General features: G+C 39.2%; 1 protein-coding gene across 2 annotated transcripts; it reads right to left on the bottom strand.

Moving 5' to 3' along the window:
• Window positions 1-306: 306 nt before the first annotated feature.
• On the bottom strand, window positions 307-27,501 carry ptgir (prostaglandin I2 receptor). 2 transcript variants are annotated; one of them, XM_026191354.2, is made up of 3 exons: window positions 27,265-27,501; window positions 26,036-27,070; window positions 307-3,572 (listed from the first exon to the last, which is right to left on the bottom strand). In XM_026191354.2, the coding sequence occupies exons 2-3, from the start codon at window positions 26,864-26,866 to the stop codon at window positions 3,285-3,287; spliced, it is 1,119 nt and encodes a 372-aa protein (XP_026047139.1). In that variant the 5' UTR covers window positions 26,867-27,070; window positions 27,265-27,501; the 3' UTR covers window positions 307-3,284. The 2 variants fall into 2 exon arrangements, with proteins under 2 accessions (XP_026047139.1, XP_080145341.1); XM_080289215.1 differs by lacking the exon at window positions 307-3,572 and adding an exon at window positions 16,536-21,308.
• Between the last annotated feature and the right edge of the window lie 342 nt (window positions 27,502-27,843).

Raw genomic sequence — 27,843 nt, 5'->3', positions numbered from 1 at the left:
AAGTGTGTTGTACTGTTGCAACACTTTTTTTTTTTTTAACTTTAACATTTTTACTTGCCACAAAAAATTATAAATGAACACACACACACACACATATATATATATATATATATATATATATATATATATATATATATATATATATATATATATATATATATATATATATATATGTATACTGCATAAGGGCTTTCATGTCATGTCATGTTCTTCAAACATCGGGTCTCATAGAAGACAAACAGTGCAAGTAAGGATGTTCACTTTTGCTTTGTTTTTACATGGACAAAAGAGTTTTTGACAAGATTGTAACTGTAATGAGATTTTATTTTATATGAATGAAATGTTAATGATAGAATGAATGATATTCTTTCATTCAATTCAACAGATTTACAGCTTGATGATTAAACACTACATCCTCAAAGCAAAATGTGTGGGTGGTAATGTGTCTAACATCGAGACATGCATGACTGAGCATAAGTGAAATCAAAACGTGAATGTGGATTGAAGACAAAAATGTTTTGAAGAAAAAAAAATCCCAATTTTTGTCGTACTCATACATTTGCAATTGCATAAACCAAACTTGCATAATCATTAAAACACACAGCTTTACAGCACAGGAATACCGTTACAGCTTTAAAGTTAAAAGTCTAATTCTCACAGTGCATTTTGCAGCAGCACGGAATTTTTAAAAGCAAAAAGCTCTTAAAATGACATTCACAATCATCATAGGTAGTTTAGAGATCCATGAAAAGGAGGAAGAAAAGGAGAATGCAATGTTCAAGCAATACAGTGACATTATGAACAGGACTCCCACAGGAATGAAACCCTCTCTGAAAAAGAAGTAACCCAACTCTCAGAGATGGTTTGGAATAGCAACAACTTATACTAATCCCTTTCGTTTCTCAACATAAAACATTATTATTAGACTTGCAAAAAAAGCAGGTTTACCTTTACATTACTGTTTTAATGCAAAAGTAAGTGGTAAAAGGAATAGGCCATTTTTACGACAATTTTTCCCTCCAACAGAGCACAATTATGAAAAGCTTCTACTGTACCAACATATATACATAAACATTTATGTATTACCTTTTCACATTCACTTAAACCTTATGGGTAAAGGTAGAGGATGTATTTTAGAAAACACACACATACAACCACAAACACATGAAACACAAAATAGTCAGTGTTATGAGTCAGGCAATCTTAACTCCTGAAGAAGTAAAAGCTTTACGTTTCTGAAATCCATTTTTTCAGTCACAGTGGTTTTGCTCTTGATACATATGTCTTGACAACGATGTGATTTTTTTTAAATGCAGAAAGGATATTTCAGGGGACTCTGATATAAACTGTAGAAGCATTTACACTTTCTTGGAGAAAAAGGACATTACACGTGTTTACAGATGTTATTGTTACTCCCATTCTGAGGGCTCCCCTCCGCAGGAAGTTGTTATGCTTGAGACAGACAGTCTATGTTTATCCCTCAGTCGAGATAAGGTGGTCTCTACTTTGTTGCCTACTGCTTCTTTATATGAAAGTAAATACAACGTGGGCGATGCCTGAGAAAGTCTCTGAAGCCACCAGCAGAGTCTGGTCAACACAATGCAGAGCAGAAAAATGTAGGCTTGACCCTTTGGGACCTTTCTGTAAAATTGAGAAAAATCTACTGACTTTTTGGTCTAGTGCCAACCTGTGTTTGAGATTTTTGGTCTTAAATAAAAATACACTATATAGACAAAAAAAACAAAATAGGCTTCATCTGTTAATCTTCAAATTCAGGTGCTTTCTATTCCATTGCCACAAGTTTACAAAATCAATCACCTAGCCATGAAGACTGCCTTTGAAAACACTTGTGAGAAAGCAGGTTGTCCTAAAGAGCTCACTGAATTCAAGTAAAGGTACTGTAATAGGACACCATCACTGCAGCAATTAAGTTTGTAGAACTCTTCCCTCTTGAGTGATCTTACTGCAAGTGGAAACATTAAATAACCACAACAACTCAGTCATGAAGAAGCAGGCCACGTAAAGGTACCGAGCGAGGTCGGTAATTCTCTGTAACTCTCTGCTGACTCAGTAACTTCAGAGTTAACATCAGCATGAGAACAGTGCCCGGGGAGCTTCATGGTATGTGTTTCCATTCCTGAGCAGCTCCTTTAGGTGGCCCAGTACTTGTGTCCATATCAAGTGCTTTGGTTTTTGACCAAATTTGGGTTCTTCACTGGATACACTCATGCTCGTTCATAATAACCACTGACACATTAGTAATTAGCATTGCTAACACTGGATCTGCTACACATTAGCATATGTTGCACATACAACAAACATTGACATCATTAGCATTCAGCTTGGATCACCCCTATATGGAAAATAAATTTCCAGCCCCATTGTCTCCATTAGTAAATGTTTCCTAATATACAGAAAGTTCTATGAGACTTATATATCACACTGTGATTTAGTTCTATATTTATTCTTATGCATAATAAATTTTACTTGATTAAATTTTAATTCATATGTTTTTTAATTCATGTTTCATGACACACAAATACATTTTCAATACATAAGTTGTAGTATGAGACACACAAGTCTTTCAAGACATACAAAATACAAACATTTCCTGTAAGTTAATTTAATTTCCATATGGGGATATCCATGGTGGCAGACTTGTTAAGGCTATTCTGGGTTATGGGCAGTGGACAGTTCAATAATAATTGTGTATATCTGTTACACACATATGTCATCCAAATAAACCGTGTAAGCAGGCACGTTGCGTGAGCTGAATCTCATGTCATCCATGCTTTAGACACAGATAATGCATTAACAGACTTACTGACTTACTGTGCCTTAAAGAAAGGGCCGACTGATTGAGATTCAAACAACAACAACTATACATTCATACATTTCCATACAGCTTTCCTCAACTGCATATATTCAGATTTTACAGTATGTCATCCTTGGGCCTGACATGACTGTAAGTGTTCCTTAGTCCCAAGTCACAGTGCTGTTTTAATGGCACAACTCCCCTTGCAATGTTGAAATAACTTCCGTCCATTAGTGGAAAGTTAACAGTTAGTGCAGTCATTTTTTCCAAAGTTAAGGGAGAAATTTCAACGGCAGCGCGTAGATTTAAATTGTGACAGTCTTGTCTTTGTGCCTTCAAATACTAGGTGCAGGAATTTTGGATTCATACATTCATTTCATTTTAGAGTTTTCCTTAAATGTTTTTTTCCATATAGAAACGTCCTCCAGCCTCCAGGCCATCACCTTGCACTGCCATGGGTTTTTGTGGGTCATCGAGGTAAATTGGAATACATGTTGGTTGGTGGAACTGACGTGTCTGGTGGGTTGCGTTGTATGACATTGTCAAGGGGTAAAGACAGAGCGCAGTGTGCTGTCGTCTTTACGGCTCCTTTACTGAAGCGGAAGCTCAGCAGAGAGCAAAGGTGGCGAAACACGGACTTGCGGCAGATGATAAAGACCCAAGGATCAACGATGGGGTTGACCGCATAGAATCTGAAAGCTGCCAGGTTCTCTTTGTCACCGCAAAATGGATGGATCGCATTGATAAAGCCTGCAATCTGTAAAGAAAAGACAGAGAGAGCGTCAAGGTCAGATGCAATTCCTGTGATTTCCAGTTTACAAGTGTAAATGTTTCTGTACCGTCTCTTCTACAAGGCCAAGGTCAAGAGTTAGAGAGACAATTTTTGTAGAATTGTAAATTAAACAATCAAGATGTGTTTGAAGTGCAAAATTTCAACTTAATTAAAATAAAAATCTGTCTATTTTATATACAGCTCTGCATTCTCAGAAGTTCAAAATTAATGAGACAATCAAAGCAGTTTTATGGCCAGGTAAGACCTGTTCCCTTCAAAGTACTGAATATGTATGTCATAGCTGTTCACTGTTAGTGTAAGTGCGGGAGGTCATCATTAGGCTGACAAAAAATTTTACACTGATCTGCTCACCAACACCAAAAGACCTGAAAGACCACAGAAGACAACTGAAGTGCGTGATGACAGAATTATTTCCAAGGTTAAGAAAAACAACTTCATAGCATCTAACTGAGCCAAGAAATCTCTTGAGGAGGCAGATGTATCATTGTCAAACTTTATTATAAAGAGAGCCTTCATGAATGGAAATACAGAGAGTTTACAACAAGGTGCAAACCACTGGTTACACCAGCCGACACAGTTCTCTAAAATAATCTTTGAACGGATGAAACCAAGATGAGCTTGTACCAGAATGATGAAGACAAAGGTATGGAGAAGAAGACAAACAGTAATAAGTTATTAAACGGTAACAATGTATTTTTAAAAACATTAATACAAATTTTTGAGAGGAAACTTCTTGACAGCGGAAAGTTTTTGGCACACGATTAAAGATATTAAAGAATAAACGTTGTCTCAACTGGATGGAGACCATTCGAAGCTTCCTCCAGCAAATAGAGCAGAGTCGTCGGCACTTTGTTGCTAAAGCCAGATGAAAACTCAACTGCGTGTTCAGCATCAGTGTCAAAGGAGATGGCAGTTCATCTTGCTGTGCAAGGCTTTAACAAATGTCAGCATCATCACACTCTGTGTAAGCGCATCTTTAAGTTTCAAATGTACAAAGTGTTCCGAAAACAGACCCACATAAGGCAGCATGTTAAAACCACATCTTTTTCCTGTATCGACCTTTATGGTATGACAGACTGGAGAAAAGCAGGCCAGACAACAGCAGCAGCTGGCTGCCTACAAAGCCAGGGCAGAGAGAGAAGCAGCAGCTGGCAAAGCATCTTTGTCACCTCACTCCCATTCTCTATCAACAATTCTCCATTTCCTCCACGAAATATCCAACAAACATTCTCCTAATTAATGGCTTCTGCTGATTGACTGCTTTTCTACATCGGTGTAAATGTTTCCATGTTGCTAGGGACTGGACTGAAAACTAATAAGCAAGAAACATGAGAGAGGCCTGAGGGAGAGTCCAGACCCAGTGCAGGGACCAGTCACAAGCATGACTGCATGCTTCGCACACTTATCAGCTGGCTAAAATCAACCAAACATGATATTTCACCTAAAGATGTCTGGGTATGCCGATGACAAACAATTTAAAAAAAAAGACAGAGAATAAGAGAAGAGGCACACCCAAAATAACAGCACTTATCATGTGATTTTACTGAAAGGGGTTGAGCTCAACGGTATAACAACATCAAAATCCTGGAAGAGAGCCGTCATCCTGCATGTGTCAGTAGCAGTTACAGTTGAGCGTGGAATGAAATACTCTCCAGATGTTTTGGACTTTTTAGGAAGTAATCATGCAATTTTAAGTCGTCTAAAATTTCTTGAATTGCACAACTGATGCTGGCAGATTCTAGCGGATTTCACAGGCTTAATAAATGGCAGATAAGACACGGAGGGATTTTACGAAAACACATCTGAGCTAGTGTGTCCTCAACTTCCTTTCACACAACACGTTTCCTTTTTTGCAGGCGTAGACTGCAAAATTTCACAATTTACCTGCTGCCACCACTTTATTAGTAAGTTTCTCTCCTCCTTGTTACTACATTAGTAGCAACTGGTAGTAAAATAAAAAATAAAAAAATTCCAGCTTTAGTAAAAACCAGTAGCTTCCGAGATGGAGTTGGAACTCAATAAAATTATCAATGTCGACTGTGTGTAAATGAAATGCCAGCAAACTTGAAAAATAGTCACCCAAAGTATGTAAGCAGGAAGTCACTGCAGCATCAAGAGCGGTAATAAAACTTTGAAAAATTGGGGAGCGGTTATTTAATAAACTCATCTGGAAGTATTCAGAGAGTTTTGAATGTTTGTTTTGTTAGTTGAAAATTAACTTTTTTTAATTCATCACTGCGTGAAGCGGCTGTTAACTGCTTTGTGATTGCCAGCGTAGATCACGTACATTACTAGTCTTAAAATTGGCTTTTGTTGCCTAGGCATCAAAGGTTACACTGATATACACGCTGAAAAATGGAAGATTACTGAATTCAAACTGTTTATTTGAATTTAGTAAACTCAAGATTTATGTATCGTGTGTGCGTGTGGAAAAGGGCCCGAGTGTACAGATGTCAGCACAATTTGGTGGCAGATACATTTTAAAAGCTCTGGAGAATCATAGAGAAAGATGTTCGTAGGAACGATAAAGAAAATATAACAACACCCTTAACTATTTTGGCTTCTGACCTAGGAAAAGGTCTCATGCTGGCAATAATTTCTTATTTGATTTAATGTTTCAAACAAAAATGAATCTTGGCATTAAACACACTAACAAACACAATGACAAATGCTTCTTGTGCTCAATGCAAAGTTATGGTACCCTTAATTCATCACGCGGCGCTGCCAGAAACATTTCAAACAGACTCGTGTGCTCTGCTACCTTCCTCGCTATTGTTGTCTCATGCCACATTACCACCCTCGCTCATGCTTCTGCTCCCTACATGCCACCCTGCCTCTTATGGTGCTCTCGGCAGGCTTTAAGCCCCGCAGAGACAAACACAAATCACGAGCCGTCCACTCAAAGCACTACAGGCTGTGGGGCCAAAACTGATGACATGTCAGGCTCTCCTTAAACAGGAGCATATTAATGGATCTGTCTGTGCTTAAAGAGCAGGCCAGACATAGAGGGAAAGCATCATGGGGGATTATTTAGGAGAACAGAGAACCAGGGAGCTGCAGGGAAGGCGTGATGAAGACATATAATGTATTATATATGTACCGTATATAAATCTAGCCAACAAAGTGCCGTACATGTGCAGTTGCATTCACCTATCACCACCCACAGCCTTGCAAATTGTAATGACAAATACTGAATGAAACAGAACCTCGTCTCTTTTGTAGCCATGGAGATATTTACCTTTTAACCAAATACTCTTTTAAAGCAGGTAAAGAAATCGATGGATTTTAAACATTTCACAATTACACGCAGAAAGCTTTGGAGGGCACTGTTACCAGACAAGTACCAGACTATTATTATTATATTTCAGCTGATGGTTTCACATCCAGCCTATTTTACTTTGATATTTCAAGAGCCCTCGGACTTCTCAGTATGGTTTTACCTTGCCTGCATGCAGCTTTCTCAATCCTCAGTTCCTTCCCTCACCACCTCTCCTCAAGTCTTAATCCTACCCAGCAGAGATGCAAAGAGAGTGGAGCCAAGGCAACAGGCATATAACAAAATGAGGTATTTTTGCTTAGATGCTTAGACAATCTGAATGAATGAAGAGACTCCTTTATTTACAGACCCCCGCCCCACCAATGCCATGGTTTGTATGTTCCAGCCGTGTCACGCACGTTAGCAGAGGATGCAACACCTGTGCACCCTCGAATAAAACTCGTCCGACAAGCCTCCTCTCTCCTCTCTGCCAGATGCATTTTAGGAATTGAGACATCCTTCAGCATGGCATATTTAGATTGATTTCTGGGTCATGGTAGTGATGAAAGACAGAGGAGATGAGGAGGCACGTGGCATCATTTGCTCTGGTCTGACCGGAGATGCAGTTATCCTTTATTTAGGCCACCCGTATTTTGTTTTGGAGATTTTGCTTTTGTTTTATTTTGCTCAAATTGTTTTTTATGGATCTCGCTTCTTTGTTCTGACAGTCTTCATGTACCTGGATCCAGGCCATCTGTTGTAAATAAGGCATGTAAGACACACATAGGTTGCATGTAAGATGGTTGATGATGGCTGCTTCATTCAGGAAACAGACCACATAATGGATTTCTACACTCTACAACCCATTACTGCCTATCGTGTTGTCCTAGTGGACTCCCCTAACTCTGTCTTCCTGATCCTGTTTCACTGCAGATTATTCTGAAACTTTAGATCAGACAGTGCAGAGAAAACGGGGCTTTTAGAAATCATTTACAGATCGATTACAGTCTCTGAAGGAATTAAGATTTTTGGAAAATATGCGTAATTACTTACTTATTCCTAGAGTAAGAAGAGAAGCTCAATATCAATCTCATTGGTGCCTGTTAAACCTGCAATATTTGTTTTGTTTTTTTTTAGTTGGAGAAAATTAACTATTAATACAAAACTGACATCGTATGTGCAGCTTCTTACATGTTTGTATTCAATATTTGTGCTTCTTTAACTTCTACAGAAAACAGCTGCTTCTTTAGTTACCTAATGCACCCCAGTGTTTGCCCCCCGGCTGCTTGCTTTTCAGGAAATGGAAAGCGTGTTGTGTAGTGTGAGGTCGCTCAGAGTGTTTCCGTTAAAAAAACACAGCCTGTGTCAGTAACACTGATCATAGCTTGAGCTAGATCTGCACGAATCTAAAGCTATGACTCCCACAATTTACAATACACGAACTTATTTGATCTGTTTTTAATACAAAAGCACTGATTTTAACAGGTTTAAGTATGGAAGTAGCTTAATGTGTACTGATGTTTGCCACAAACATTATTGTTTAACAAATTTCTGCACTTACAGTTTTGTGTTATCATCATTTCAGAGGACGTCACACTTACAGTCATTTCATGGAATCTACTCACTATTTGCCGAATCCTAACATTTGATCTGAACCTGACCTTAAAAGTAAAAGCCTTTCACCGTAGCCATCCCCTTCAAGGGTAAGCTAGCAGTAACACAACACGTGCGACCTTATTGCCTCAGGTTGATTCATTCACTTACATTTTGCTCTGAAGTGATTCAGCGATGCTCACACTGATGATATTCTGTTTCCTTCAGCTTCATAACTTGCTTACAGCTGTTAGCCTTTACAAGCAATAGTGAGTCATTTGCAGACTTTTTGGTTCACTTCATTTAAGTCTTTAAGAGAAATCTAACACACCCATCCTCCATGGAATAAATTTATAGGCTTGAGCTTGATTAACGCTCTCGTCTTGCTTTTTTGGAAACAAATGAATCATTTTGGGTTGTAGAGTTGGCGACAGCACGAGAGCACAATTTACCAAAGGTGCGTGAAACTTTGCTGTATTTCTGTTCTTTGGCCAAAAGGTTGCATTAGTGCAGCGACAAAGATTCCTCGGAGGGGGCTCTCTGCACCGGGGCTGTGATTGACCGTGGCTGCCCAATTTTACTCTTTAAGTGTGTGTGTGTGTGTGTGTGTGTGTGTGTGTATGTAGCCATATGGAAAAGAAATAGTAAAAACTTATATGATTTACTCATGAAAGTGGCCACTTTCTCATTACTTTCATACATTGTTTTAGTAAGTATCCAAAACATACAAGTTTCATTATATAATTTTTCAAGGGATCTTATATCTGTTTTCACTCTTATATGCTTTTCATACAAGTTTCACACAAGACAGATACAAACTTTATAAGATTTATATATATCTTTTCCATATGGGTATCCATGATCGTTTATGTTAATGAGAGTGTGGGGAGTGAGTTGGAGGGCGGGGTGGGATTGGCTGCTTTTAACCATGTAAAGCACTTTGTGCTACATCTTTGTATGAAAAGTGCTTTATAAATAAAGATTGATTGATTGATTGATTGAAAGGTAATCGTACAAAGATTTATAACCATGGCATAGCATGGAGGCATCTGATTCATTCAGCACTTTAAATGAGGTGAATCATAAAAACTACTAACTACGCACAGATGAGCCATGACAGAAAAATGAACGGCCTTTTTATTGTGCAACTCCCTTTAGTGGTGTTTTTCCATGCCTAACATACAACACTGGGAGAAGGGCTTCTGGGTCCTGTGGGATGCACAGCAAGGACTCTGTGTTCCTCGAACTGTTCTTGGCCAGTTTGTTTAGTATAGCTTGCATGTACGCCCTGTCCTGGTAGGGAAAGGGGGGCACATGTGCATGTAAGGTGCCATTAACACAGGATACACTTGGTTTGGGTGGCACATGTTAAAATAACGTCCATATAAACGCCAGGACCGTACTATGTTTCGCTTCACCTTTCAGTGTTTTCTTTATTTATATTGTGGCTGAACTGTGTACATATTCGTGGCTTTATTTTTGAAAGTAATCTTTTACTTTTAGTGACATTTTTCCACATGCAGTAAATTGGTGGAAATGTGAGTTCACCCAAGTGTTTTTTCCTCTGTTTAGTTTTCCGAGTTGTCACTTCTCTTCAACTTCACACATCAACGAACCTTATCCCTGTTTTCTGCCCGTGTGTATTTATCAAAAGGTTCATTCAAAACATGACAGCAGATTTATTTTCTCGTAACTCCGCTGGAAGGTCAGCGAAAGGTTCACCACAGCACATTAAAGTTCATTGATCCATTGATCATTGGAGATTATAGGATTTCCACTAACAGCTATGCAGGAGTGTTTTCTGTGTTATTTCTCCTGAACGCCTTAAACAGAGCAGCACGAGGCTTAGTGACATAAAGGCTGTCTGAGGATGCTTATCTCTGAGGATGATTATCTCCTGAGATCCTGAAGTTGTTTTGTTTTTGTAGTTGGTGAATTATTCAGTGTGGCACTATAATGCAAGGGTAGACAGGTTTTTTTGTTGCGTGTTTTCTGACATTTGAGGTTAAGGAGAACGTACAGAGAGGAAAAATGAGTGGGTGTTTCCTGCCGACACCGTCTGCAGGATATACATCTCTCGTGCATGTACAACGGCTCAATGGTAACATTTGTTTTCCTTACTGACTTTTTCACAGAAAACACATCCCAGTCTTTGGAGATTATTATTAAGCTGTTCATTTCCATGAAAGACATTTCCAGAAGACAAAAAACTATATGCTGCAATAAGTGACGGTAGTATAGTCAGTCTATATTGATATAATCAGACATGCTTCATCAGGGGAATTACACTGTCTACACTTACGGTCCATTAGTGAGCTTCCTCTCTAAGATGTGCTCAACACTACAGTGAACTACTGCACCTGAAAACATTAAACCTTTTATGATCATCATCTATAAATGACTTCTGAGAATAACGGACTCTCTGAACACTCACACATCAATTCAACTGTCTGCAAAGACCACAGGGCAAAGTAATATTACATTTAACACGCATGCCTTGGTATCACAAAAAAATGATTCCTGTTTTAAATAGTACACAATGTCTTATACATTACATGCTTTCTAAGTTCGTGGAAAACTCATAAAAGTTTTAAGACAAACCTTTATAATCTCTTTAGAATTCAGGGCCAAATAAAGCTGTCACTCTGAACTCTCTCACAATTAAATCCTGTCTCGGGAGCAGGATGTGCCAAATGTGTAGGAGTTGTCGTTTGCTTAACAACTGACAAAAAGAGGCTGGTGTCAGAACTACACTTCTCAAACTCCCCAAAAGAGGAAGTGGAAGTAACCGTGAAACCATAAAACCCCACTTTTCAAACTGGACAGTGTAAAATATGAGGCACAGTGTTTTAGCTGGGCAAATTACAAAACCTTGAGAGTGTTACAACAGAAGAAGCTGTAGACCGACACTTCCTCTTCATTGGAGATAAAAATGCTCATTTTCTCTGCTGTATCTGATGCTGCTGTGGTCTAAAGAGCTTGGAAAGAAAAGCGCCTGGACTTCTTTAAGTTTCTTGAAACTTAAAACTTCAAGAAACTTAAAGAAGTCCAGACGCTTTTCTTTCCTTAGACTACGGTGACCTGGATGACTGAGAACCTTCACAGACATGATGCTACTGTGCTTTCGTGTATTGTTGACAGGGTCATATATGCCCTTTGAAAACAGCAGGAGTGTATCTTTTGAAATAACTTCAAATCGAACAGAATTGCTCACAGTAAAGTGTAACTGTTGTTGACTGAGGCTGTGTTTAATGTCACTAGTGCAGCCAGATGAATTTAATCCTGGTTGCGACATTCTTTCACAGAGAGCCATCTGGACGTCATCCATGTAAATTAACCGCATATAACCGAGGACTATGAACTAAATCCCTTGTTGCTGTTAGCAGTGAAAAACATCCACTGGAACTAATTTGCTGTTGCTTTAAAACATCAGTCCCAAGGGCGTAGATTTGGCATGGTCGGAAGGTACGTGTCCCCACCAATAATTTGATCTATTCGAGTAAAGAAAAACAAACCCGATAGAAAGAAAAAACGATGTGTCAGCGTCTCATTCACCCAGCGGAGCAGAAAGAGTTCAATTACGTCCTCTACTGGAGTCCTACGTCATGTGACAAATATGGCCAATGTGATTGGCTGAGCCTTTCAGGGAGCTCTGTTTAGTTTTAGCAGTAGTGATGTGCGATACCACTGATTTCCTTTCCGATTCGATACCAAGTAAAATTCAGGGTGGTATCAGCGATACTGATCCGATACCGATACTCTGTACAAAAACTTAATGTTTCATTGCATTTCATAATACAATATATAATTGTATTATGTAATTGTAATAATAACATAACCATATTGCTTCATAATGATTAGAGGACATCAGACAACTTGTTTTTATTGCTTAATAATGCAGAATAATCATATATATAAAAAAAAAACTGACGTTGTGCGCTATTTGAGCATGTTGCCTGCCTGCAGCACTCTGCGAGAGACGTCTTTCTCGCCCTAGCAGCACCTGTCCCCGTCCTCCTCTTCAGTTCGCCTCAACATAAGCTCATCATATTCTGTGATGTGATTTACTCCGAGGTGTTTGACGATGTCAGTGGTGTTGCCACAACACCCCACTGTCTTGCCACATATACCACAAACCGCGTCTGGGCTGTTTGTGGAGGTAAAAAAAAAAATCCACACATGACTCTGTTTGCGCTCAGCCATTGTTGTGAGTGTGCACGCCAGGGGCTGCGACACATTTATACAGCCGTATTTCGCATATGACTATGAAAGGCGTAAGAGGAAGTAGTTCCTTCAAAATTAGAAGATCCAAATGATATAGTTTCTTTCCACTGCATTCATTTTAATGGAAAAACTACAAATTTACCCCAGAGTACTAAAATATCGATATTATAATATGAGAATCGATTCTAGAACAAAAATTGCTGGTATCGGAAGAATCGATATTTCAGTATCGATCCGCACACCACTATTTAGCAGCGGCAAACCTGCGCTGCGAGGAGGAGAGGAAGACGCCAACAAAGAGGAAGAACCTGGATGTAAGAAAGTGTTTTTCAAAGAAACCTGTAAGTCACTTAAAGTCAAGTTCACTCATAAAATGTGTCCGTCACAATCACGTTACAGGCTATGCTAGGCTTTGGCCCACATCAGTCTAAAACTGTATGTACCCATTAATAACGTGTTTTGGAAACTAACTGCACAACATGCAGCACTATTAGTTCTCTCAGTCTCAGAGCAGCATTTCTAATTTTGATTGAAACTGTCAGAGAAAACTGCAGCCTCGAGCAGCCAGGATATTAGATTACAGAGGCTGTTAGAATTATATGTCTAACGTTAAAATGTTGGTGACACAATAATTTCATCCTAACGGCACTGACATATTCATAGGGTTAATTTTTGAGACAAAATGTCATGAGGTAGTCATGATTTTACAAATATTCCACCTTGTAGTGCAGTTTGCACAAATTGTTTTAAAAATGCACTCACCCTACAAACATTACTGATGAGTCAAGATCTGCACAAAGTGACAGAAACACTGAAGCAGCTTCACATTGTATTCTTATTGTCATGTACGTCCTATTTGTCAGGTGACAGAAGAACCAACATAAAGCTCAGAGAGTAATGGTGACACAAGGTCACAGGTGAAGTTGGATGATGACTTGTTGGTTCATTGCTGTATTTGAAGCACATGTGTGACTGCATGTATGTGGAATGTCTCACTGTTATTCATCAGGTGACAGAGGCAGCTCTGCCATGTTGTAGCTCGGACAGAGGTGAAGAGGCGAGGTCACAGGTGACTGACTGATGATTTGGTGCTGTAGATTAAATAGTATTTATTATCATGACGATTGTTAGGCTGCTGATGTAAATTGATTCATTAGTGTGTGTTTGACAAAGAATCTGAATTGACATGTCTCACTTTTTAAATGGCACAAATCAATGTGTTATTTTATCAGGTGGCAATATGTCCTAGTGCAGTCAGAGGGGAAGAGCCAGGGCCAAAGGTGAGGCACATCAAAATAATAATTTTAATCTGAGGATAAAACGCAGGTACTGAGGCTGAAAGAAGCTTCAGTGCTCTCAGAAGACTAAAAAGATGGCTAAGGTCAACAAGGACTCGAATGAGATTAAACAATACTGCTGTATGTCCACCAGGAGAGACTGGACAGTATAGATGTAAAACAAACATGCCAGCAGTTTATCTCAGTTAACGAGAGGAGCAGGCATGTGTTTGGCTCCTTCACATAGCGGACATTGAGTTGTTGTGTGGGACACCAGTAGTCCATGTCTGTTGCTGTAACAGTAGTTCGTGTTTAGAATAAAACATCCCAGCTCACTGATCTGATCGGGGCAATAGTGCCTAAAATGTTGCACAATTTTGCTGAGAGATCTTTTACTTTGTGGTGATCTTAGACGAGTAGTTTATGGACAAAAACCACCAGGTCATTCAGTGTGCCTTAGTGCCAAAGTATAACAGATGTTGGTGTACTATAACTGAACTAATGTTGTTAAGTCCTTAAAGTCATATTCATTTATTGTCATGACTGTATTTGAAGCTGTTTTTATTTTTGTATGATACCTGATTTATATGGAATATGGCTGAAGTAAACTAAAGCCTAAAATACTTAGTCAGTGATTTGTTTAATAGTAATTTAACATTATATAATTCACATATAAAACTATGAATTGTGATTGTAAATGGTTTAAAAGCATGTATAATAGCATATGTAGGCAAGTGTGTTCCTCCTTTTATCAAGAAGCAGAGACAAAAAGGAAAAAAGAGTTCGGTCCCCACCAAGGCCAAAACCAAATCTACGCCCTTGATCAGTCCTATTTTTTTGTTTGATTTATTGATCTTCCATCCCTGTTATGGCATTATATTAACTCTGGTGATGTGATGATATGTGACATGGTCACGTAGTCAAAGGGTGACACAACCAGCTGGGGTGGAGGTAGCCGGTGAGCGCTCTATGTTTTAAGCACTTTGTAGCTGATAAAGCCACGATTCAGACGACCTTTCAAAAAACAGAATTATTTTATTGCTTGTCATCCCAAACTAACTTTCATATAGTTATGAATCTATACAGCAGTAAAATAAAAACAGGAGGTTATGATTAGCACACTGTTTCCACCCACAGCAGGTGACAGGTGATTTCCTCACTTTACTGCAATGCCAATAAAGTCTGTTGAGCTGACAACTGTTGCTTTTGTGTTGACTATATTTATTAGACGAACATCACTGGAAGCGACTGTGTGTTTTTATCACTTTCGCACAAGGTAAAGTCGACCTTTTTTAACTGAGCTCATTTTGATCCAGCTCATCACCTTTATTGCACAACAGTGACAGGAGAGTGAAAGTAAAATATGCATTTTTTACATTTAAATTAGTTTGTTTCCAAAAACTTTAAACGTTCTGAAGACGCAACCATAAACGAAAGAATACATTACTTACATTAAGCCTGTCTTTTGAGCTACCATATTATAATTCTGTAAATCATAGACCTACTTTCTCGCCCTATATTTTGGATATTTTTTAGCACTACTAAATGAATGGATGCTGTCCACAACGAGGAGCGCGTGACATACAAAGAAGAATTCCAGGTCTTAACACGCACAGCAGGCCTTTATTTTGGGCTTTTCCAAACTGGTTCTAACAGCAAACCAAAGCCAAATAAATCCCTCACCGTCTTTAGTTGTTATATTTTTGGGATTAGCTTCATTATTATAGTAAAAACACTGCATTATAAACCTCATTAAAATAAAAGCGCAGCATATTAGCAACAATATTGCAACACTATTCTGGTTAAACACAGCCAAGAGAGTTATACCTGCATCGCTATGTGGTTTTCACCCCCTGTATGGTGCAGTTTTAAAGGTTATCAAAGCGGTTTGCATAATTCATTTATCCTGCTAATGCGAGCTCCAAATAACCACAAAGCACTTCCTTTATGAAGTCTGTAAGTGACTATTGCTAAGTGCTGTGTTTGAATGTTTATTTGGATCTTTGATTAAATTTATAACTGGCATCCTGATCAGAACAGCTGTGATTCAGCATGAGTCCTTGTCATTGTCCATCTCTTAGTTTTTCCCACTGAGCTGCTGGGACCAAGAATCTACGTGCCAGGCTGTGTGCTGGGTGTGTGTCAGCTGGGGATCAGCAGCATAGCAGCATCAAAGGAAACCTCTCAAACAGAAGATAATAACAAGGATTGAAGTCTGGATTACGGCACTATCGAAGCACACAGAACAGACTCTAACGCAAAGCTAACTGTTACACAACTGCGAGACAGATTAACCAAATGAGACATAATGTACACAAAGAGTGAGAAGTGAAGCCAGCTAGTTGATTCCTTATGTTTTCAGTCTTTATTCCCAGATAACAGGCTCGCGCTCGCACACACACACACACACACACACACACACACACACACACACACACACACACACACACACACACACACACACACACACACATGTTATTCATTAACTATCGCTTAATAGCTGTTGAATAAAAGTTTTGAATGATTCTGTTTCGGTTTCTAGTTCTGTTCTGTGTAGAAGAAACATGACAGGAAGAAGAAAGTTAGATATTTTATATCACAGCTTTTTAAACTACATGCATTCATTTCAGTTTGAGTGTTACAGAAAAAAAAAAACACAATTAAAAAAGTACCTCGCCATGTCACTTGTGCACAATTTTTATCAACAGCAACTTGTCTGTAATTAAAAAAAAAACAGTTCCTCTACTTAGGAAGTTAAGTCTTATTTCCATCAGTGAGGGTCACACATCTAAAACTATACAAATACACCCTATGTGGACTGGCTATTTGCCGACATGATGTATTTTTAGGATTTTGCAGGACTCTCTGGGAGAAGATGAGAGCAGAGGAAACTTCCCATCATATTCTCAAGTTCGCTGCAGAAGTAAACATTAGCCAGGGTGCAGTGACCCCCAAAATTTCAAACCACCAACTCGTCACTACTGTCTGGTTGCAATTATGTTGTTTCGTTTGTTTAGTCCCTGTTGTCTACATACTCTGTCTTAGATGTGTTTGAAGGCAGAAGTTAATCCACGCACAGCTGAAATGCATTTTGGAAAGAATCATAAAGAGGATTCATTGATGTGTCCCCCCCACCCCTCATCCATCAGTTCCACCCACAAACATTTTTTTAATTTATTGATATCCTAGATCAATGACTTCATTGTAATTCTATAACTTTATGAGATGTGTGGAAAGTACAGATGCTGACGTATCCTGTCTCCGTGTTGAATAGTTAGAACAAGAAATTTGTATTACATTTTTCACTGTGACACTAGCAAAATTATTTTGCTTTCTCATGGAGATTTTCTTTTCTCTTTAAAAGACTTCAAAAGACTTCCTCATGACCCAAGCTGAGGGCACACCTGAGCACATAAAATACACACATTAATAGGATTTACTGAGATGAGAAAGGTCTTTACAAGAAATATCAGTAACCTGGTTAGTCATACATGATTCTTACTCAGCTGGACGATTAAATTAAAAGCAGGTTATGTGAGAGTCAGTCAGTTGTAGACTGTTGACCGAACTGTTAACAGTTTTTACAGTTCACAAAGTTTTTTTCTTCCTTCCTCTTTTGGGGCCCCTCCAGCAGGCAGCGTGGCCAACTCAGGGATCACCCGAAGCAGTCATTTAGTTGGCCACGCTAAAAACCAGCCTCGCTATGATAATGGTTTTTAACTGCAGCAAGGGTTTCACCACATTATTGAACTCGAGTGTCAACTGCTTCCCTTTTCAAGTGTCCTTCAGCACATCAACAGATGCTCTGCCTATTCTGCCATTGTTATCGTCTGTTTGATATGAGGGTGTTGTATTTCACTGCTGTACCATTGTGCCAGGTCGCTTATCTCCTAATGCTGCAAACAAGGCGGAGTATAAAACAAGAATCCTATTGTTCTCTGGAGCTGCTAACATAAGGAGACTAGACTTAGCTGTGTTTACTTAAGCTAATTATCAATTGTAAAACACAGATAAGTGGTTGTGTTTTGATAAGTGGATATGAAAATGGATTTGAATTAACTCTGGATGCCAGGGCGGAGATTTGTGTCTCCACCTGCATATAAAACCAGGGGTTTTTGCTTGTTAGGTGAACGTGTAAACCACTACACTGTGGAGCCATTATGAAAAAGTCACACCTCTGTTTTTCAAATCAAAAATACATTTTTAATTACACAATGTATGCCTGAGGGAAATGTGATTACTGTATGTACCAACATATCATTTTATATCATTTGTTCTATATAAACTTTTTCCTCATCTTGTGACTTTCCTCACAATCTGAAGCAACTACACAAGCCCTAAGGTTGAGAAACTCTAAACTTGGGTGTGGAGCACATTTCACACAACAGCGTGTGAACAATGACACTGTTGACAGAAAGGCAAATAACTGTGCACACACGTGGCAAAAAAAAAAAAAAAGCTACCCAACTACCAAGAGCTCTCAAAGTGAATGTATATGCAGCAAATGGCTAACTGAAAAAAGGGGTGCTGGTACTTTCTCTTGTATGCACACAGGCACACCAAAGCATGACACCTTGCATCTGTTTGGACCAAATGCCTATGTTCCCGATAGGGATCGGCAAGTGAAAAAGAACTGAATCCTTCCTAGAGTTGCTGATCTTTTGCTTTAATTGTCAAGGCCTCAGCCACATAGGTTTAGTGACCATGCACAGTAAGATCAGTAGGAAGAAAATTTATCAACAAATGTATATGCAATACTAACAGCCTAAACACATATAGAATCATACAGTGGATCACTGGTTCCTCTACAAGACATTTTACTGTATCTACCATAAATAATAGCAAATAATTCTTGCTGGGTAATCCAGCTGTGAGTGCAACTGGTTGCCTGCCTCTCTGTATTGGCCTTGGTTAGACTGACCTGTCCAGGGTGTACTCCCACTTCTCGCCCTGTGGTAGGTGGGATAGACTCCAGCTGTATTACCATCAATTATCTTTAAAAAAATTCTGCAGAATTAAGGGGCCTGTAACCTCAAGCATTAGCCAGAGTGCAGCGGTAGTGTGAAACTGTTACATTTCATAATGTCTTGTCCTTCCAGTTTTACCACTGAAGTATTCAATATGTAACTGCAGAGAAATGTGTGGTAGACAATCTGGCTGGAAGTAGAGAGATCATTCAAAGGACAGAGAAAAAAAAGTGCCATATACAGGAAATAAATGACGCGCAAAAGCGCAACAATCACTGTTTTGACGTTTAGATTTGAGACAAAAAATGACTTGTATAGAAGAGTCTCTCATAGCCACAAATCCACAGTGAATTATCAGCCAGACTCAAGACAGCTGTTTTCAGCACAAAAGAAGATCCTCTGAGAGTCACCTAGCCTGCACCAAACTGCAGACCAAAAATGTCAGAAACTAGATGGTAAACAGAACATATAGCAGCTAAAGGAACAGATTTATTTTTACTTCAGGAGTTGGTCACGGGGATACAACTGAGGGACGCATTCAGAAACACAACATTAAATAAGTGCTTAGGCTGCTTCACACTTGTTGGATGTGCAAATAAGCAGCTATAGTTATGGCTCACATTCTCAGAGTTGAAAGTCACAAAAAAGACTGTTAAAAAAGTATCTACTAAAGGTATTCATTAACAGTGCCAAAGCATTTCGAGCTCAATCAAGCATGCAGAGTACAGTACAAGGTTCAGTTAAGCACATAATCATCATCAGTCACAAACAATTTTTCATTCGGGGAACCAAAAACACATGAACAGATGATGACTGCTGCAGCTGCCCCCATCTGCTCCACATCTGTCTTTAGCCTCTTCCATTCATTCTATTCCTCAGCCATTAAAGACCTCTTCCACAGCTGCTCACTTCCTATTGTACTGGAGCCCAAAGCCATGTTCTCCAGCTCCCACACTTAACTGGCACATCAAAAGGTTTCTTCAGGAGATTCGTTGGCATCATATGTTGTCCGATTTCAGAATGAGTTCAAAGGTAAGGCAAACAGGATAAAACTACAGGTAGTACAAAGAAAAGCAAGATCAACAAGCCTGCAGCCATCTGACTACTGAAATACAAATAAATGCGTGCACATGCATGCGCATTTGTAATGTGCACAAAATAAATGCTTATTTTATAGCAATTATTGTTTTTATTGAGTTACTTTTGAGTATGTTATGTATGTTAAAAATAAAACTGTTTGTGTAGAAATAGAAACAAACATTGATTAAATTGTTTTACATATTTTTTGTGAACGAATTACTTGATTGATCAGGCAATATGTGCTTAATTTTTAAGTTTTTATTTTATTTTATTGGTGCCCTTTTTTTCTTGTGGGTGGTTAAACTTTAACAATGTTTCCATTCTGTAATCAGAAAAAGCCTTAAGTGTACAACATAGAGCGTGTTTACCAGCAGCAAAAAGAAGATGCCCCAGTGCCCACTTTTACAAAAGCAATCCAAAGTAATTAATTACACATTTTACTCTGATGAAGCAATTACAATTACTTGACTCAATATAGTTTCAACAAGACAACTAATAATCTCTCAAGGAAACTCCCCAACACTGTATAGATGTTTGCATGTGTGTATCTGCTTATAGGCACAAAGGAAAGGAATCCTCTTTGTTCTTTTCACAAAGTCAGCTGCTGATTGCAAAGCATCATCTTTCCTTTTAGAGACAACACTAAACCTCACAACAGGGTTAAAATACCACAGAAACAAAAAAGGTTCTTATTTTCAACTCTGTCATAGCATAAGTACTTTTACACATGTAAGTACGACGCCCATGCTGCGTGGACTGTGCTTCTAACAACAACCTAAACACATGCAAAGGTAATGGTATCCTATGCTAATGTCACACAGAGTGCTTTCCATTCTAGTTTATGCTTCCTCCTGTCCTCGCTCCTACGTGGTGTGGAAACAGTTTTCCCATAGAGAAGATGGGGAGCGAGAAGGGTCGTGCAGGAGGTTTTAACAAGAAAACACAAGTGCATTGCTTATAGAGGTGGCACAGTGGTTAGCCCGGTTGCCTCACAGCAAGAACGACCTGAGTTCAAGTCTGCCATCTATTTTTTCTATGTGGGGTTTGCATGTTCACCTGGTGTTTGTGTGAGATCTTTCTGGATGCTTAGCTCTTGTTCTTTCTCCAGCTAGTCGCTCAAGTTGGTAGTTTAGTAGAATTAAAGAATTCAACTGAGATTCCCAACTTTTGGTTTAATTTTAGACAACCTCTGGAAGGCATTTTAACTTCAATCTTCTGGATCTGTCTGGATTTGGGAAATTCCCCTCTTCATCCACACTAATTTTCTCAATCTGGATCCAGTTGGATGCAAATAGGAGTGGCCCTGAAAAAAACACCAAAAGCCTGTTATTCTGCATATTTTCAATGGCATTCAGGCTTTGGCTATGACTGGGCATGTTAATGCATGTAAGAACTCCAGGCGGTTTGGAAACTATTGTTATAATATTTAGTTGTACGCTTGTTTAAGTCCTGCAGGGGAACAACGAACATGCATCTAAATGTTCTTGAACTAAAAGCAGAATATCCTGTGAAATTTGTCTTCATAACATTTTGTTAACTAATACCTCAATCTTTCTTAAATCTATGACCTGACAAATAGTTTACCAATGAAATTTTTGTGTCTTTTAACAGAAGAACTGTGTGCTGCATACTGTTCCACATAGCATTTTGAAAACTTCACTCTGTGTGATTTCTCTTGTCCAGGCCTGTCAAACAATCCAGATTTATGAAGCGCTGTGATGATTCTTGGAGGAATGATGCCCTGTAAATGTGTTAAAGCTGCCTGCTGTTCATCATCTTCCCAGCAATCAGCCCTCTTGCCCAGTTAGCTCACAGCTATTGGAAGCAAGTTGATATTTCCATTTTTCTTTTTTTCAAATCACAGAACAAACTGTGCTCCTGTCAGATTTGTATATCACTAGCCCCAGCAGAGTGAAAGAGAGACAGGGTTCAACAGGAGTTATATGAAGTCCAAAGACTTAACATTAAAGTAATTGAGGCGCTTAAATCAACGGTAACATGACGTATCTACTGTGAGAAGAATCAAAAAGAAAAAGGTTCATTTTTTAAACAAAATAAAAATGGAAATTTTATTTTTATTTGCTATTTCACTGCTACTGCCACTAAGCAGTGTTTAATCTTTGGTCTACATTTGACAAATGTGCAAAGGAGATGCCAAACTTTATACTGCGGCTGTGGGCGACTAGTCGACTAGATGTTTAAACGTTGCTTGTCTTGATGGTCCGTACTAGAAATAATATTTGGGTAAAAGTATTATTCTCTGTGAATGGAAGATGTACACAAGCACGGGGGAAAGTAAACAGACGATAGCAGCGCTGTTTTGCAGTACTCAGATATTAAAAAATGAGCAGCTTATACGTCGGCTTTGTCAGAATAAACTGGAATCTAACCACGCAGCCAAAGCAATGTGTAACCGCATAATGATGCTAGCAGAAACCGAGGTTCTTGCTGCTAGCACTGTTAAAGCTCGCCAAACACTGTAATTTAATCATTGTGTGTGCTAATCTGATACACGACGCACATTTCAGCTACATTTAAAACATGTTTGGTTATCAAGAAACTTGACTCATATTTCATGGAGCTCATTGGACAATGGTTAACTTTGTCCATTGAAAGTGTGCTCATTGTAAATGTTTTCTGATGCTTTTCCTTCTTTTAGACTAGCAAATTATTTTGGATCCCTACGTCATATATCAGAACGCTGATGGTTTGAAAACGATTAAAACAAATAACTTTATTATTTAAATAACTGAAAAGAAGGAAACAACATTCACAGGGTGACATTTACTGTCATTCAATTTCCAACTTCCCAGCCTCTAGCCTTCCACCTTACTTAGACGGCCGTATGGTGGGTAAAACTACTCAGAAGATCAATGACTGAAGAATTAGTATGACCTCATTCGAGCTGTTATTTATTTTTTTTAGATACAAATAATATTTTCAAAAGCGGCTAGCTGGAATTTATCATGGATTTTTTTTGCACTCCCTAACCACACACACAGGAATCAATACAGATCTGATGATTGAGATGGGCATATGGCATCTGCCCTAATGGAAACCTTTTATGAATAAGTTAAAACATTAGTGATTAAATCGAGCCCATGCTGCTGCTGATACAGTTGCTCACTTAAAAAAACCCCTAAAAAACAGGAAAAACCAAAAGCCTGCCATTTGTTTTTCATTATTCACAAATGGGATAATTGGGAAAATTTCTAGCGAAAACAACTTTATTGAGCCAGGTATTGACCAGATGGGTCGCTTCAGGAGTTCCCATAGTGACACTATGAAGGGCATCGATTTGTAGACTGGAGGAAACAGCTTTTAAAATAGAGATTACAATAGGTTAAATACTCACATGATTCTTATTGAGCTGTCAATTAATGCTTATAAACTTCAATGGCAGTATGCAACAGTCATTTTACTGTTAATTCAGCAGTATCAACTTGCATAATCCTGAGAGAACGCTTTAAAACCTTTCCAGCAGCAGGAGATGATTTTTGTTTTTCATAGCTGTATTTTTAAACATTTTACAACCAACAGAGAGCATACTGGCAATAAATTTGACAATAAATCTGTAACAATGTGTCAGTGTCTGCCTGAGATTAGCTCTAATCGGATAACTGAACCTAATAGTTTCCAGCTGTCTGCATCAATTGCACGGTATTAAAAGTGTGAGTGGGAGGTAATAGATAACATTAAGATCAGGGTCATAGTTTGACAAACTTGCTAAATAATGCTTATGCGAGCCAGGCAACAGTAAACTAGACATACATTGCCTTTCCTTCTTTGTCTCATAGATCGTGTTTTACCACCTCTCTGTCTGCAACACTAATAGTTAATCTTGCCGTACTCAGAACCAGACCTCAGAAAAATGCAGAGAAAACACCGCTTCATTTATTAGTGTCCAAAAGCCATTCAGCGGATGCAAGATTGTGAAATGTGATCTGTAAATACAAAGTCCACACACATTATTTATACCTGTGAGCCAAAGACCATTGAAAATAATGAATGTGTCGTGATACGATAAATATTGATATTCCCTGCCAAACTTAAATTTAAAAATGTAAGTGTTCATTTTCCAGTGCCTGCTTTTCATCTCACCTACATCAACCCAAGTGGAGTGCAGAGCCACAGAAGAAAACCTAATTCTTTAAAGTATATTCAGTTCCTCAAAAGTGATCTGAGACAACAAACACTAACCGGAAACACATGCTCAATGTTTTTATTTCTTCTTTTTTCTTTTTGCACATTGTTGTTGTAGAAGTGCAAGAATTAATGACCAAATGAAGACCGTATACCTCTTAAGTGAAGCAGAGAAATTGAGAATAAAAATTACACTTGAACTCTACATTGTTTTCATTGCAATGAACAGATTCAGACTTCTCTGCCCACATCTGCTGTGCCTCAGGCAAACCGACCATTATTAATCATGAGCCTACATCTGTCTGGAAGCTCTGACACGACAATCAAAACCACAATGTGAACAACCATACATGCACACACGTCTGCTGAGACGCTGCTGCAACATTGTCTTTCATCATATACACAACGGATATCAAGCTCATAATTTAAGCACGTTGATAGCAAAACTTAACGTTAGGCTAAATTTGACTTTTTCGAAAACAAAGCTCAATTACAGAAATACATAGGAAAGCTCAAAAGTAAAACAATTTTCTATTTTTAACTTTGAAACTGAAACACAAACTGTCTGCATGACTTCTTAAAAGGAGGACCGTGTGCTTGCAAGCAGTGAAGTTGGAGTTTCCTGGAATCTTACTCAGAGTGTGAACGAGTATGTATCGTCATCCCTGTCACTCTTAACCATAACTCAGGGCAAGTACAATCACATGGACCCTAGGTTAGTCAAAGCTTTAGGGCAAATGTTACCACAAACCACCACGAAGCAGATGGTGAGTAGACGGTGAATAGCACAAGCGTGACAAAATGCATTTTCAGCTTCCTGTAAACTAATTTATCATGAAACCGTCTGTTTAAGAATTTAAAAAAGGCTAATATACATATGACAGCACATGAATGCCTTTATAACACGATTCACACATCCTCTGTGAAAGGCAGGGCCGGACCAGTCTGCCAGGGTTGTCAGGTTGTAGGCACACTCCTCTTAAACAGAGGCAGATACCGAGCTGTGAAGAAAAATGCATAACACAAACACACAAGCAGCGACAGTGTGCTTTGTGTGGCAAAGGCTGCCATTAGGGACACACCTTTCATTAGCAAAGCACAACCGTTAAGGAGACTTCAACAGGGCAGACAAACACATACCACAACTTACAAAAACATCAACCGTCGCCATGCCACCAAAAGCTTGCTATGTCCATAATAATTACAGAAGGGGGGAAAGGAATTCACTTTATTAGATGCACACAAAGTTAGGAAACCCTGAGGCTAAAATGACCTTACTCCTGTAAACTTTGTCTGCCACCAAACAGCACCTACTGAGCACCTACCACCTACCAACACTGAGGTGCCAAAATCTCCAGTTCCTTAAATTGGCACTTGAGGATCAAAAAGTGAGTCCAACCTCAGACTACAATGCAGAATGCCTGGACTTTTGCAGACATAAGCATTTTTGCAGCCTGACACACTTCACCCTCTTGGCTGAATGTTTTCACTTCCTGCACCAAAAAAGGAACAAAGCAAAGACCACAACGCTAAAATTGAGCCTTAAAAAGCACTCACCAATGCATGAAGTCAGGTGGCTCCATCCATCTTATTTACAGATTACATCAGACTTATCTATCATCGCTGCAGATTGTGCACAAAAACATCCACTACAGGCCAGTAATGATGATAACAATAACTAAACCTTCTTTAACTTTCCCCTTTTTGTCTGTAAACTGCTGTAACCTCTTTTCATTTCACTGGGGAGCTGTGGTCATGTTTCAGCAAACTGCATAAAAGCAATCAGTGTGTCACCTCTCCTTCAAATGTGACTGTGTAGTAAAACTAAAAGGAAAAACAACATAATATCAGTAGCTTGCACAGAGGGAAGGTCAAATATAGACTCACAGTGAGAGGCAGTGAGCAGACCACAAAGATGACAGTGATGAGCGCCAGCAGCACCAGGTGATCCATCTCCTCTTCTCCCTGGCCAAACCAGGCCAGGCTCAGCCTCCTCTTTCTGCCCGTTGACCCGACCGAGCCACGGCGCAGTTTATGGCTCTTGTGCATCTTGCAAAGGGTGATAATCACGGAACCGTTGCACACGAACACTGCAAAGATCAGCAGTGCCGTGAGGGAGGAGTAGGACAGAGAGAAAGCCAAAACCAAGTTGGCCTGTTCATCCTCAGTCGCATCCATGTCAATGAAGCACCATGTCCCAGGGCAGTACTGCCTGAATTTACCATAACTAACGAACGGCAGTAGGCAGAAGGCCACAGAAAATAGGTAGATAAAGAGAAGGGTAAATTTAGCAAAGTTGCGGCGGATGTGTACAGAGTAGAAGTAAGGGTGGCTGATGGCCAGGCAGCGTTCCACAGCCATGGCGCACAGGATGAGCGTGGGTGCAAGGCCGAAGAAACTCATGGCAAAGCCGAAGAGGTTACACAGTCCTTTACCGCCCAGGTCTGTAAGGGACATATTACGGGCATAACAGATGAATACAGGTGGGCTTAGAAGGGAGGTGCCCAGAAGATCTGTGAGAGCCAGGCCGGTTACCAAGATGCAGAACACAGAGGACCTGGAGCGATGCTCCTTCTGATGCACTCCCAGGATAAACAGAGCCAGGAGGTTTCCGACAACACCAAGCAGAAACATGATGATACTTGTGGCCGGTTTGCCATCACGGCCCACAATGCAGGTATGGTTACATGGTTCATTTGAAACAATGCTATTGTTCATCTTGTTGAGAAGAAAATAATAACCCCCTCAGTGTGGAATTAATAAGGAATTCCCAGACATCAATAGAAAATCTTGTCCTCTTGACAGCAACATTTGGCAAGACGTAAGACAGAGGAGACGTGTGGTGAGACTCATAATCCTGTTTTGAATCAAAATATCAGAAGCCTCCTCTGGTTGTTTCTTGTAGACAGTTTTCAAATCTTTCTGTGGACCAAAAACAAACAAAGAAAACAACGAATACATATCTTTAGTTCTCATAAACATAAAGCTATAATCTATGGGAAACCCTAACCACGTTTTCACAAAATACAAAACAGCCACACTTTTCTGATTCTTCTTACGTCATCACATTGAAACGCTTAAAATATATCAAATTTTACTAAGAAATACTGACTCACCTTTTACTGGATCTGACAGAAAGCCCCCAACACATAAAAAGTACTTGAAAGTTATTTCTTCCCTTTCGGTAAATCATTAAAGGTAGCACGAGTCTGCTCTGGTGTGCTGGGTTTAAATGTACCGCTGCTGGAAGTGTCGGAAAAACAGAATGAATCCACGGACGGAGAGGAGGACTGCTGGCGCGGCGCTTCTCCTTCAAACTTTATCTCTCTGTTGTCGTTGTGCCTCCTAACCGGTTTCGGATCGATGCAGTCTAGGCTATAGTCCCTCCCACTGCACTTGTGACTCAGATGACATCTTGAGCAACAGGACACTTTAGAGCCGATGCAAAACCGTATTTAAATCCAATAGAATTTCGGTGCTTTCTAGTGACTATTAACCCTTCCCGTTCTAAGATGGTGTAGATTTCAAGATAGTGTGCATTTGCACCGAAATATTTAGTGATTGATATATCATAAATCACTAATAAAGATGGGGGTACAACTTAACTTATCCATTGTGAACCATTTAAATAATACCTGGAGTCTAGGCTGCAGTGAGCTAAAGTAAACTTAACTGTGGTTGGTCTATATATAAGA

The sequence above is a fragment of the Astatotilapia calliptera genome, chromosome 14 (assembly GCF_964374335.1).
Source record: "Astatotilapia calliptera chromosome 14, fAstCal68.1, whole genome shotgun sequence".
In the NCBI taxonomy this organism is placed as follows: domain Eukaryota; kingdom Metazoa; phylum Chordata; class Actinopteri; order Cichliformes; family Cichlidae; genus Astatotilapia; species Astatotilapia calliptera.
The sequence above is the reverse complement of the archived record's forward strand: the minus strand, read 5'-3'. Positions and strand labels throughout refer to the sequence as shown.

Excerpts from the sequence above, each read along its gene's own strand:
- ptgir (XM_026191354.2), bottom strand. The coding sequence starts at position 26,866 with ATGAACAATAGCATTGTTTCAAATGAACCATGTAACCATACCTGCATT. Across the intron at positions 3,573-26,035 it reads TCTGCTCACTGCCTCTCACT|ATTGCAGGCTTTATCAATGC; the intron begins GTGAGTCTATAT and ends TTTTCTTTACAG.